The sequence below is a fragment of the Esox lucius genome, chromosome 8, assembly GCF_011004845.1.
Source record: "Esox lucius isolate fEsoLuc1 chromosome 8, fEsoLuc1.pri, whole genome shotgun sequence".
NCBI classification, from domain to species: domain Eukaryota; kingdom Metazoa; phylum Chordata; class Actinopteri; order Esociformes; family Esocidae; genus Esox; species Esox lucius.
The window spans coordinates 2,837,501-2,851,387 of NC_047576.1; the positions used below are offsets into that span (position 1 = coordinate 2,837,501).

A 13,887-nucleotide genomic window follows, 5' to 3' on the forward strand; every position below is an offset into this window, starting at 1 on the left:
GGGATAAAAATGTAGACCAGCACAAGGCTGGGATGGGCTACAGGAGAATTGGTTAGAAGGCAACAACTGTTGGCGCAATTATTAGAAAATTGAAGAAGTTCAAGATGACGATCAATCTCCCTCGGTCTGGGGCTCCATGCAAGATCTCACCTCGTGGGGCATCAATGATCATGAGGAAGGTGAGGGATCAGCCCAGAACTACATGGCAGGACCTGGTCAATGACCTGAAGAGAGCTGGGACCACAGTCTCAAAGAAAACCATTAGTAACACACTACGCCGTCATGGATTAAAATCCTGCAGGGCACGCAAGGTCCCCCTGCTCAAGCCAGCGCATGTCCAGGCCCGTCAGAAGTTTGCCAATGACCATCTGGATGATCGAGAGGAGGAATGGGAGAAGGTCATGTGGTCTGAGGAGACAAAAATAGAGCTTTTTGGTCTAAACTCCACTCGCTGTGTTTGGAGGAAGAAGAAGAATGAGTACAACCCCAAGAACACCATCCCAACCGTGAAGCATGGAGGTGGAAACATCATTCTTTGGGGATGCTTTTCTGCAAAGGGGACAGGACGACTGCACCGTATTGAGGGGAGGATGGATGGGGCCATGTATTGCGAGATCTTGGCCAACAACCTCCTTCCCTCAGTAAGAGCATTGAAGATGGCTGGGTCTTCCAGCATGACAATGACCCGAAACACACAGCCAGGGCAACTAAGGAGTGGCTCCGTAAGAAGCATCTCAAGGTCCTGGAGTGGCCTAGCCAGTCTCCAGACCTGAACTCAATAGAAAATCTTTGGAGGGAGCTGAAAGTCTGTATTGCCCAGCGACAGCCCCGAAACCTGAAGGATCTGGAGAAGGTCTGTATGGAGGAAAATCCCTGCTGCAATGTGTGCAAACCTTTTCAAGAACTACAGGAAACGTATGATCTCTGTAATTGCAAACAAAGGTTTATGAACCAACAATTAAGTTCTGCTTTTCTGATGTATCAAATACTTATGTCATGCAATAAAATGCTAATTAATTACTTCAAAATCATACAATGGGATTTTCTGGATTTTTGTTTTAGATTCCGTCACTCACAGTTGAAGTGTACCTATGATAAAAATTACAAACCTGCAAAATCAGCAGTGTATCAAATACTTGTTCTCCCCACTGTATGTATGTATGTATGTGTATGTATGTATGTAAATATGTATGTAGTATGTATGTATGTATGTATGTATGTATGAATCTTGGTACATTTATGTCAGGGTAATGACTGCTCTATGTCTTCATAAACAATGCCTTTGCCAATGTCCCTGCACTCCTGATCAGCTATGTCTTGGATGCGAAAGCGTGGACGGAGTTGGGTTCCCTGACTGGCACGTTCACCATTACAAACACCTGCAGTCCCTGTCTCATAGATGTGTCAGTCACCTACGCTCCAGTGGGGTCTGAAACCTGGGTGATGTTTGACAGTCACCTCTCGTTGAAGGTCTACGTCAGTTTGACCGAAATCGAAACGTCTGTCTCCCCAGGACCTTTCAAGGTTACAACCCATGCTATGCTGTCACAGCCTGCTGCTGGGAAAGCCCCCGCACGACTTCACCTCATCCCGTCTGGAATATGGGAAAGCTCTTTTTACTGCTGCGACAGCCGAGTGCCTAAGAAGGCTACAATATGTCCAGAACTGTGCTGGGCATGTCTTTGCCAGATCCCCTTCTATGAGCACATCACTACAGTACTGCACACAAATCACTGGCTGCCAACATTGAAATCCTTGTTCTCAGCTACCAGGCTATCCACAACTCTGGACACAAACCTCTGTCTGACCTCATCCTACCCTCCAGCTTAACACACATTTATTTCCATGAAATTCAAAAAATGTGTTTTCACTTTCTCATTACGTGGTACTGTGTGTAGATTAATGGCAAACAAATATATCATCAATCACAATCAATTAAGTCTATAACACAAAACACATACATATATACACACACACACACACACACACACACATATATAACCATATATATATATATATATATATATATATAAATATATACCCAAACCCTAGAAACCCAAGTAAACCAGGGTTTGAAGTGAATCAGCGGGTACCTGGCGAGATACTGTCCAGATGAGGGAACCTCGTGCTTGTTGGGCTTGTCGTAGCAGTTCACCATGTTCTGGATGAGTGCCAGGTCTGGACGCACAATCGTTGCCGCCGCTACCGCCCGCCCGACCAACTGCAGCGCGTCCTGGATGTAGAAGTCCAGCGGCTTGCGCTCCACCTCGCCATAGGCCAGCAGCCCCAGGGGCAGGCCGATGGACTGGAGGGCGTCAGGACTCAGCGGGTAGCCCATCACCCAGTGCATTGTGGGCAGCGTGAGCCCCAGGACCTGGGCGCTCTGCAGCACGGCCGCCACGCACTCCGGGTCCGCCCCGAACAGCAGCACGGCGGCCGGAGGCGGGACCTGACTCGGCCCCTGGCCCCGGAAGTTCTCGGACAGGAAGTTGTATATTTGGGACTCCGCGGGGCCGGCCCGCGTGAGGTTGAGGAGGGCACGGAGGTGCCAGCGTGTGGCGCCCCAACCCATGCGGCTCTGGAGGTCCAGCAGGTCCAGCAGGCCGGCCTCTTCCCAGCCCTGGCATAGCACGGCCATGCCCTCCTGCCAGCCGCTCCGCTCCAGCACCGTCAGCAGCAGCTCGGACAAGCCCGACGAGGGGATCCGTGTGGACATCTGAAGGTGGAAGCGATTCTGGGAGAGAGAGAGAGAAACAGATGTAAAAGAAAATAACACCAGATCTGAAGGAAAAAAACAGAGAACAAGTCTTATAATTACTTTACCCACAGCTTTGTTGGAATCGACTAACTGTTGCGGTACATTTGGCAGGTGTGCGTACAGGTACCGTTTCTTCAGAATGAAAATAGCAGAATGAATGGATTAGTTGTGACGCATTTATGTGCCCTCTATAAAACGAAGAAAATCAATGGTTGAGACATATAGACTATCTGATGGCTTTTCTTTTTTTGAAACACAGAGAGAACTTTACTCACTGACTCAAATTCCCTCTGTATGTTCAAGGATGAAGAAAAGTGGTTATTCTTTCAACTGGTTATCTTTTAAATCCCTTTTTCATGAAACAAAAACAGCGAGCTTCAAGCTCATGCTCTCCCCAGCCACTCTTTTCCTGACTCAAAAAGCAATATCATGGGATAATGGGGCAGACTTCAAACCGACTGTTTCAAAGGCCTTGGTTTGATTATTGCAAGCAACACAGACTTTCAAAGATGTCCTGCCTGTTCCCACCACCCTGCCTGACACGTAACTAATTCACTTTGCCGCAACAAGCATGACAGGAGAGATGGTAGCACAAATTGCTATTCTGTCCTATTGGGTTCCCTCTTCGTGTGTGTGCATGTTTGTGTGTGGCTGTATGTTTGTGTGTTTGTATGTGTGTATACGTGTGTGTGTGTGTGTGTGTGTAGGTGTTTTTGTCTGACTGATGGCAACCTCTAACATCAACCACTGAGACTGGTGTGTCAGAGGAGTTGAAAGGTGAACATTTGACACAAGCTTTTGCAGGAAACAACCACAACGAATTTCAATGATGCTCATCAAAAGTTGCAGTATTCTCCTGCTCCAGACAAAGGGAACAAGGTGAGGTTTCTCCTGAGGCGGAAGGAGCTCTGAGTCAGCTCCTCCCTGGGCATAAAGGAAGGAGGCACTGATGTTACCCATCTGGACCAGAAGTGGGAAACCCTCTAGATTACGGACGGGCAACTTGCTTTGTAGGAAATGTTGAGTTGCTGAGTTGCTGAAAACATTCACTCCACAGGGCCAGAACAAAGAGGTCATACAATAATGTAGCTGTAGTTCACTGTGAAGTCGTCTGTGACCCTCTTGATGCTGAAACTCAAAGCTTACTCAGTCCAACTCCATTTGTTCTGATGCTCACAGCTTACTCAGCCCAACTCCATTTGTTCTGATGCTCACAGCTTACTCAGATTAGCTGGTGTAGTGCTTACGTAAATCCCCTACAAGCCTTGAGAAATCATTTAATGGTAATGATCCCTTTAAAGATAGTGTGATATACATAACATGATCCATATTGGGAATTTGACCCCTGATGAAGCAAGAAAAGGAATTTGACCCCTGATGAATGTCATGCCTGCTGTCAGTAGCAGGAACCCCTCCCAACCCACTTCCTGCTCAGATAATGTGTTTGATGGCTGGGGAGAAGTGGGCCTCCATGCCACAGGGGATTTATAACTGGAGTGGTCCTTTAACTCCACTGAAGAAGAAATACGACCTTCCTAGAAATAACTTCTTCAGATATCTGCAAATAAGTATAACCCCATTCAGTATAACCCTGTCTTTGGGCTATTGTTCACAGCGCATATAAGACAGGCGTCGTTCCCATTTGCCTTTGTGGGAGTGACCATATAATTATACGGGACTGACCATAGTATGACATCAAAAATACTGTGAGGTGTGACTGAAATGGAACGTTATTTCTGCTGTTGCAAGGGAAATAAACATAATTACACTCAAATTACACAATATTCAACAGAAGTGTGAAAAAATTAAATTTGATGCTCAGCAGGTGTGTTGATCATATAGCAAGTGTGTTGATCATATAGCAAGTGTGTTGATCATTTAGCAAGTGTGTTGATCATATAGCAAGTGTGGTGATCATATAGCAAGTGTGGTGATCATATAGCAAGTGTGCTCTGGTCAGCAGTGGCAAAGACTGGAATGAATGACTTTTGTAATAATACATTTTGAGGAGTCAGCTGAAAGATGGAGATTTGTCTCAGAGGGACGTCTGGGTTAGTGTTTACACAGAGGCCAGTTGACCAGAGTGTAACAGTCACAGTGATGAATGTCAAAAAGAGTGCTTGTGACAAACCAAAAGGTTGTGGTGTGGTAAATTATGTAATTTGTTTTGAGGATCTTTTTAGTGGCAAACCTGTAAACTACATGGTAATAGTCAAGGATGGACATGACTGTAATTTTACCAGGGTGTACTTGTGAAGTTAAGAATGTCTATTAGCAGAACAAGAAACCAGCATGCTCTAATTAAGTCCACATTCAGGGCAAGGATGTTTGCTGAGCCAACAGGCTGAGGTAACTCAAAACTGGTGAACACATTAGTTTAGTTTGTACTAAGGAGTAGGTAGAGGTCAAAGAAAACTGTGTTGTAGGGCGGTCGGCACAATGTTCAGTTAGGGGATAGTTTTACACAGGATAGCATTTTGGACATATAGGTGGGGGAGGGAGTTACCAGCAGCAAGTGCAACCATATTAAAGGGGACACAATTTTACTATACAATAATAACATAAGTGTTAAGTTAATGTTATGTTACTATTAAGTTAATGTTAGTGTTACTATAATAACACTTAGTGTTTAAAGTTAATGTTTCCAAAAGATATATTCCACAACATTCTACAAAATAGTGCTTGTGATATTCCCCATTAAAACTTTCTCAAAGGTCTATCAGGATGCATTGTCCTTTAGTCTCCTCATACTCGCTTTAGACACTCACAGTACCCCCCTACCATGTGGGCCAGAATATGGAGTACTATTCCGGTCTCGTTCGGTAAGACAAGCAAGTTGTGTCATTGTTTATAATTCAGTTTTGTAAAAGTTAAAGGCAGGATTCTACTCAGTGCTCCTTTAATATTCATAAAAAATATGTTGGGCTCGATAATAGAAATATGGGAATTCCCACAGATACAGACAGAGGTTCATATAACACTTTCAATTGTTAGATGGTTGCATAAAAATATGCTGGATCACAAACAACTGTTTTCTCCTTTTCTCACAAGCAACACATTCCAGCCTGTAAATCCGTGCTCCACAAATGTTATCCAGGCAGAATGTGAGGGAAGGCCTGGGCACTGAAACACCTGAGAAGACAGCTGAGTCTTTCTGATGGCCTTGGGGGTAAAAAAATTATTCTATCTCCTGGTTAAGATGCCCCTGATTTGCCTCTGTCTGCTAGATAGCAGCGGTATAAACAGCCCCGATGACTCTGGAGGCTGGGGTCCAGTGATTACCTCTGTGGTGTCTCTGCAGCTCTTTGAGTTAAGGTCCAGCTGCGCTGGGCTGACATCATCACCATTTAAAGTTGCCCTGCCAGGTGGCGATGAAGCCGGAGAGTAGGCTCTTGATGATGCATCCTGATGCGTCTGTGAGAGAACCCTGGGACATGAATAATTTCTTCAGCCGTCGCGCCTTCTTCACCACAGCGTCAGGTTGGTTGGAACATTTCAGGTTGTGTAGTTGTGCACGGTGAGGAACCTGAAGCTTTTGACACTCCCGGCTGATGTGTATGCAGAGTAGCCCTCTCTGTCGTCTCCTGAATTCCACAGTCATCTCATCGATTGAGAGGTTGTTCACTCTTGCACCCCTCATCGAGTAAGAGGTGGTCCACTCTTGCACCCCTCCGCCAGAGGTCTGACCCCTCACTGTTGGGTTCTCGTTATCATCAGCGATTAGGCCAACCACTGTTGTTCAGTCAGCATACTTTAAGCCTGAATAGGAGTTGTATCTGTCTATGCATTCACAGGTGAACAGTGAGTACAGGAGGAAGAACAAAACCTTTCTCCTGAGTTTTTTTCCTTTGTCTATTTTTTTGTTATTCCAATTTAGTTTTTTGTTCCTGTGTTTGTTGTTTTGCGTGTTTTATACAAAGCCATGGGTAATTGCTATAGTTCGTTGCTTCTCATCTTTTTGTTTGTCTTCACAAAGTGTGACTAATGACTACAGTGACCTGAGGAAGGACAAAGGGAGAAGGACAATATCCGATGGGGTGTTTGATTGGAATTTGAAACCACAGAGAAAGAAGAAGCAAAGAAAAGAAAGGAGGGAAAGTGCAGGTGACCAAAGAATGACAGGACTAATTTAGAATCCAATCTTTCTTACCAGAGGAGAAGGTAATACATGGAAAGGAAAATTCAGGGAATTAAGATTTCAAGACACTGTGCAAATGCCTTTGCCACGCAGCAGCCAGAAATCTTCTAAACACAGAGTGCAGGCAGTCATAATTGTATTATTGTATAATCTGGGTTCCTTCGTCACGTATCCAAACACCCCCATAAGCCAAAGTCTGGCACTTTGTCACCACTGCAGATGTAAAAAGAGCCTCATAAAATAAATGTGATTGATTGATAAGCATATCAAGGCGTGCAAGCCCATAACTTACACATTCTTTTGTTGGTCCAGGAAACTATTGCTTGAGCACCCCTCCACACACACACACACACACACACACACACACATCCAGTTGTCCCTATCTACATAATTATTATGACAGCCTACAGAGAATATAATGAATGAGAGGTTAACAAGGGGACTCTGGCGTGATGATTTGCACCTTTTTTTTTTTTAAAGGAAATAAAAGACAACGCAACATTCTTAATCTCCCCTTCACCTTTTAGATGTGACGCGTGCATTAACATCCTTGTTCTATCGCTGGTTGAAATGCTTCTGTTTAACACCCTCCAAATATACACCGAACCATGAACCTGCCTTTGTTTACACTTTACCTCGAGATCTTATCAGTCTTCCAATCCCAGTTTTATCTCTGGTTGGAACGGATATGTTTTATAGCCTGTGGAATCAGACTGTAGCAGGCAAAAACTGTGTCCTGGCACAAAGCCTGGGTAAATAGACCCCAGGAGGAATGACAGAGTTCAGACAGATATGAAACAGAGGTGGTTGAGGTGGAGAACCCAGGCGTTCCTATTTATTCCCTCATCCCTGTCCGCTATTCCACAACCATCATTGTATTTTTCATTCATTCTTGTACAACGCGAAGTCGGCGAAACCAAAAGGTCACGCCAGGAAGGACTTGAGTAAAACCAACTGCAGATTCGCAATGGAAGCGCTGCGTGAGTCTCGACCGTCCGCCTGACCTGCACCGGGCCTCTCGGCGTTGACCTCCCTGCCCTGGCACACAGGAGGACAGGTGGGGTGTTAGGATACGTTCGGCTGCTTGGAGCAGCTCGGAGCCTATCTCAATGACGTCGTATTCCTTAAAGTAGAACGCTGGGTACCCACACTCGAGACTTGTAACCAGGGAGCAGGCGGCAAATTACCCGTTTGAGAACTTCTGCCTCGCTTTCAGAGTTTGTCTTCAAACACTTCTAAAAGGGAAGATACGTAACTCTGTAAATGGCAGCTGCTGTGGTGTACTCTGAAACTCAGCAGAGGAGCAGGAACAATTGGAGAATGAAAAACCCACTGGGATAGAACAAAACCATGGCACATGCTAAACCTCAAAACTCCATTTGACAGATTTACACATCAACATTACATATACAATTGAATTTTATATGCAAACATAACTTAAGATTGCTGCTTATTTGTACTCTGGCTGTTTGATCTCTGAACAGTAACATTTATGTTCTCCTATACGGAGGTTCTGATAGGCAGCTGGCTTTGTGTCTAATGCAGACTCTTCAACTCTGCGGAAATCTTAATTTATTCTACATTCAAGTGACAGTGTTTATCTGCCTTACAACAGTATAACCAAGTGCATTGTCAAGTTCAGGACCATGGCTAAGAACTTCCACCGCTCGACAGACCACAGAAACCCAAGCGAGTGTGACCGAAATATGAAAAACAGGGAACCGTCGAGTCAAGGGATCAGTGATACTTATTCTCAGGTTAGGCTTATTTTTATTGGTTCGTTTGTAAATATTCACTAGGAAAATCCTTTTCAGCCTGGAGTAATATATCTCCTGGAATGGGCCTAAAATGTCCCATTTATGCTGGAATCTAGCCAGCAGACATAAAATATAAATCCACTCCAATCAAGTCATTATATCAACCACTGCCATAAAGACACCGACCAAATTATATTCAAGATAGTTAACCGGAAATGAATTATTTAAAACCAGCAATGTGTAACTCGCTGAAAACTCTGCAGTAATCCCTCATACAGGAGAGGCATTGAGATGATTTAGCTAGACTAGCACACAGACGTTCAAGATTTGGTAACAGAAGAGTATAGGACAGAAGAAAGTGCATGTGTGTGTTGGTCAGGTGCTTCATATAAAACCTTAATCTAAACATCCTCTCAAAATTTAGTGGTACCAACCTTCAACATGTATTCCTTGAGAGAGAAAACAGCAAATCTGTGTAAAACCCTGTTGAAGCCACACCCAAAATTAGGTGGTAGTTATAAAAAAAAATCCAAGATTAGGTGGCAGTTATCAACAACACCCCAGAATAGGAGGCAGTTATCGACAAAATCCCAAATGAGTTATTAGTTATCAACGACATCCTCCATAAGGTGATAGGCACCAGCAACATCCGAGATTAGGTGGCATTTCAATCTGGTCTCAGGGGACTACGTAGACTATTTTACGTAAATCTTTGACAGACAAATTTGGAAGATTCTCTACCCACTGCTCTAAATAGGGACTTCCTGATGAGGGCAGCGAGTAGTGGTGTTACAACGGCAATATGTTTCCAAGTGACTTTCTTTCTAACCCTAACCCAAACCTTAACCTAACCTTAACCACAGTGCTGTGATGCCTAACCCTAACCCAAACCTTAACCTAACCTTAACCCCATTGCTATGATACCTAACCCTAACCCAAACCTTAACCTAACCTTAACTCCAGTGCTGTGATACCAAACCCTAACATTAACCTAACCTTAATCCCAGTGCTGTGATACCTAACCCTAACCCAAACCTTCACCCTAGTGCTGTGATACCTAACCCTAACCAAACCTTAACCTAACCTTAACCACAGTGCTGTGATGCCTAACCCTAACCCAAACCTTAACCTAGCCTTAACCCCAGTGCTATGATACCTAACCCTAACTCAAACCTTAACCTAACCTTAACTCCAGTGCTGTGATACCTAACCCTAACCCAAACCTTCACCCTAGTGCTGTGATACCTAACCCTAACCAAACCTTAACTTAACCTTAACCCCTGTGCTGTGATACCTAACCCTAACCAAACCTTAACCTAAACTTAACCCCAGTGCTGTGACACATAACCCTAAACAAACCTTAACCTAACCTTTTTAGTTTTCTAACTTTATCTGAAACATTAACCCTAACCTTAACCCCAATGCTGTGATACCTAACCTTAATCAAACTGTAACATTAAATTGCATTTATTACATATGTTGGCTACCTTGGTATGGCCATTACCCGTCCGCCCAAATCTATAATCCCTGTGTGGTGGGTAGAGTGCCTACCTTCAGATCCAAATGGTGCCGGGTTGAAATATGTCTTGGATATTTTGTTCAAATTCGTTATGCATGATGTTTTCGTACCGTTTGTAACATATGACACATTTGTCTGGCTTTCGTAACATATTCTCGTTTTAATAGTGTTCGTAGCATACGTTAAGTTTTAGCCAATTCGTAATGTATTGTTCTGGTAGGGCATTGTACTGTAACCCAACGCAACGTAATATATCATATGAAATCGGTGCCATGGATTTACGTAAAATAATCTGCGTAGTCCCCTGAGATCTGGTTGGGCATTTACAAAGAAATATGTCAACAAAACAGTCACTCAGTCAACTGGTTAACCCCAAACCAGTCAACAAACCGTGTCAGCTACGTTCGCTAAACACCAACCCTTCTATTAACAAAGTGTAAATTGCTTGAGGTGGAGATAAACAGTTGGAACAAGCAAGTTGAGAAAGAAGCAAAGGAACCATCTCCAGCAGCTCTGCTAGATCTTGCAACAGTACAGTACAATTGTTTTCTGTGAATGGAAAGTAGCAGAGAGACACAGAGCTGGGAATGTTCAGACTTCCCCCAGAGAGAAGAGAAAAGAGGAGACGGGCAAAACTGATGGATCTTGATGGCAATGAAAGCAAACCTTTTTTTTACAATAATGATACTATGAGAGAACCTAATGTTAAACAATAGAAGATAACTGCAGGAAGCTTTTTATATCTATGGGGGGAAAAATTGTAATATATAGACAAAAAGAATTGGAGCAAACCTATTTAGTATTGGCAGACCACGTCACATCATAGCAGGGCAATGGTCTCTCGGGTCAGCTCAAAAGCCTTACATTGGCTAAGCCTTCTGGCCATTGCCAGACTAGAAATGCACATACAATATTAAATACTAGAAATGCAATATGAGAAAAAGGCCTTTCTTCTGTCTCTTTTCGCAGCTTAGTTTTTTTGATGTGTGCAGCCAAATCCTAACACATCTCTGATCTAAAAAATGAGTTTAGAGAATGAGCCCACCTAAACTCATTTTTATGTATGATGTGGCCTCATTTTCAGTCTTTTCTTGCTTGTAATTGAAGTGTTTTGGAAAATGTTATCATATCATTAAGACTGAAAAAGAGATACCAGTACAGTTTTCTTGCTTGAATTACTGCTGGTCCTTAATTGAAGCTTACATATTTTAGACCAAGCACCAAAAAGTAGGACTGAAGTTGCAAGTGTGTTTTACATGTTATCATAAAGACACATTTTCCGAATGCACTGTACTCAATGGCAAGGGATGCCTCAGTTCATTTCCCTGTAACAGATCAAAATATATATTACCAGTTTGGGGATCAACTAAAAGCATAAATTGAGTAAAAAGAACAACAACATATTAATGGGTAAACTTCCCCATTAAATAAAAAGTCTGAGATATTACTATTTTCTTACTGCTAAGAGATAAAGATTTGAGAGGGACTTTCTTCCTACATTAAAATCAGCTTTACTGTATATTTTATTAATCGAATATGAGTTTGACTAGTGAGGGAATCATTTCTAGGAAGAGCAAACAAACTCATCAGTTATTTGGGGTACAGCGTTTATCCCCAATCATGACAATGAAAACCATTTAACGTTAGTCATTTAGAGAAGCTCTTATGCAGAGCGACTTAAAGTAAGTGCATTCGACAATTCCAAAACCAACAATGCATGCTGATTTGGCCCTACACACGTTTCTCGACCAAAAATAAAAATCTCACTCGGGAATTAACAACTGAGGTCCAATTATCTGTGGGTCTTCTGAAAGAGTCAGTGCTGTCTAGCTGGTATGGTATGAGCTGTGAGCATGGTTGTCTATGTAAATGACTGTTTATCAGTCCAGCACAGGCAGCCATAGGCAATATCAATGCAGCATGTTTTAAATGGGCTGCCTCAGGGGATTAGTGAAGACTGGGACATTTACAGGAGAGGAGTGGCTATCTAGCCTCCATATTAAGTGAACGGATCTGTTCAAAGAGGAGGTAAAGAAACAGGTACTCGTGAGGTTAGGCGGGTATTTGACGAAGGTCTCGAGGCCCGTGTCAGGCATCACACTTAAAGCCTTAAAATTCTTACGTTGCAAAATACAAGAAGCTCTGACAACCTGACATAATAAGCCAGGAAAGATGATGTCAAAAAAGTCCCTTTAGCAAAAATCTGCATTCGGCACAGTAATTTCATCATCTTAAATACATTTCTATTTTGAGGATGTCTGCCCCTCAAGCGCACCCTTTAAACAGTCTGAACAAATTCTAGCCACGGTGCCTTTCACAATAAAGGTAATATCTATGTTATTGAGAGATGTTGGAATTCGACTCCCCTGTAACACCCCTTGTTGGCGCAGCTGTCTAAAATGTTATTCCGTAGTGTCCACCATTGGCGTGGTTCAAGCCTGGCTATGGCTGACCTGGGGCTGGGAGACCCCGGGACGATGGACGTGGCCCTGGGTGGAGGGTGGCGTCGTCGGAAGGGAATTCCTTGTCTCTCATCGGCTGAACTGACGGACATCCTGGTGGCATTGAATTTTGTGAGATCTCCGAATGGTTTAGAGGCGGCCCCTGGGAACGATACATCCCGAATTGTCACTACGAGACAAGGCTGTGAGTTCAATTGCCTATAAATACATTGGGTCAGGTAGAAATAAGGGGGAATGTTGTCAAGTGTATTTGACCTGGATTTAATCGGATACGTAAAGGCATAGGAATAAAATTAATAGACAATTTTGATGCATTCAATCTTACACAACAGCCTATTTAGACTACAACAATTATGGTCAACTCATACCAGACTATTTTTATGTCCCTAAAAGGCCAGTGAAAAGGCCAGTGAAAAAGCCAGTGAAAAGGCAGGTGAAAAGGCCAGTGACCGTCTACCCACAGATCTGAAAATCTACCTGCACATGGTGGGTGGACAATATGCATTCCAGGCCCTGTTCATAAAAGTTCATAAAAATCTATTGATTCCCCCCCCTCCCCTGCAGTCTTTCATGCAATTGCCCTAAATGATTGCAGACCATTTTTCTTTAGTTGGTAAATACCTTCTTCCTTACAGCCAGAGCTCAATCACAATCACCCAGAATTCTTAACTCACGGCCCTCATTACCCTAAGATGGGCTGAGGTCACATTGGGAGGAATAGTCAATACTCAAGAACGTTTGTCCAATTACGCAGCTTGATTGATTTACAATGGCTAAGTAAACCTTTCAGCCCTGCTTGAGAAAACACTGAGTCCAAACACGCTTTTGGCTTGGCCTCAGAATGCTTCTAATAAATGTGTTACTGGCATGGGGGTAAAGCTGGCATGGGATGGGGCTAAGATGTAATTGATAATATGAGGAAAGGGGTGGTATAGCAGTTGATCGCATAGTAGAAAATATTAATATTGGGTAAAGCCCTTTAGAATGTTAACATTCATGATGGCCATGATGACCAACTGAACCGAATGTTAAGGGAACATGAATACAAATACAGTGTGCAGGGCGGACAACTAAAACAAATACAGGAAGTTAGCCTACCTAACCAGTGCTTTAACTCTGGAATGCAAAATAGTGTGGTAATGATGCAAAGAGAGATTCACTTATTCTTTTTTTGGTACTGCAATAGAGAAGTGTTTAAATTATTGAAAAAAACTGTAATTGTACAACACTAAAAGTGTCCCCTTTAAGACAGA

General features: G+C 43.2%; 1 protein-coding gene across 4 annotated transcripts in view; it reads right to left on the bottom strand.

The window, feature by feature from the left end:
* The window catches only part of grin3bb (glutamate receptor, ionotropic, N-methyl-D-aspartate 3Bb), a 94,586-nt gene that overhangs the window by 24,401 nt on the left and 56,298 nt on the right, over window positions 1-13,887 (bottom strand). For all 4 annotated transcript variants that reach the window (XM_020049203.2, XM_029121595.2, XM_020049204.2 and 1 more), the window contains exon 2: window positions 2,094-2,734. In XM_020049203.2, the coding sequence (XP_019904762.2) occupies window positions 2,094-2,716 (623 nt within the window). In that variant the 5' untranslated portion in view covers window positions 2,717-2,734. The remainder of the gene's footprint in view (window positions 1-2,093; window positions 2,735-13,887) is intronic.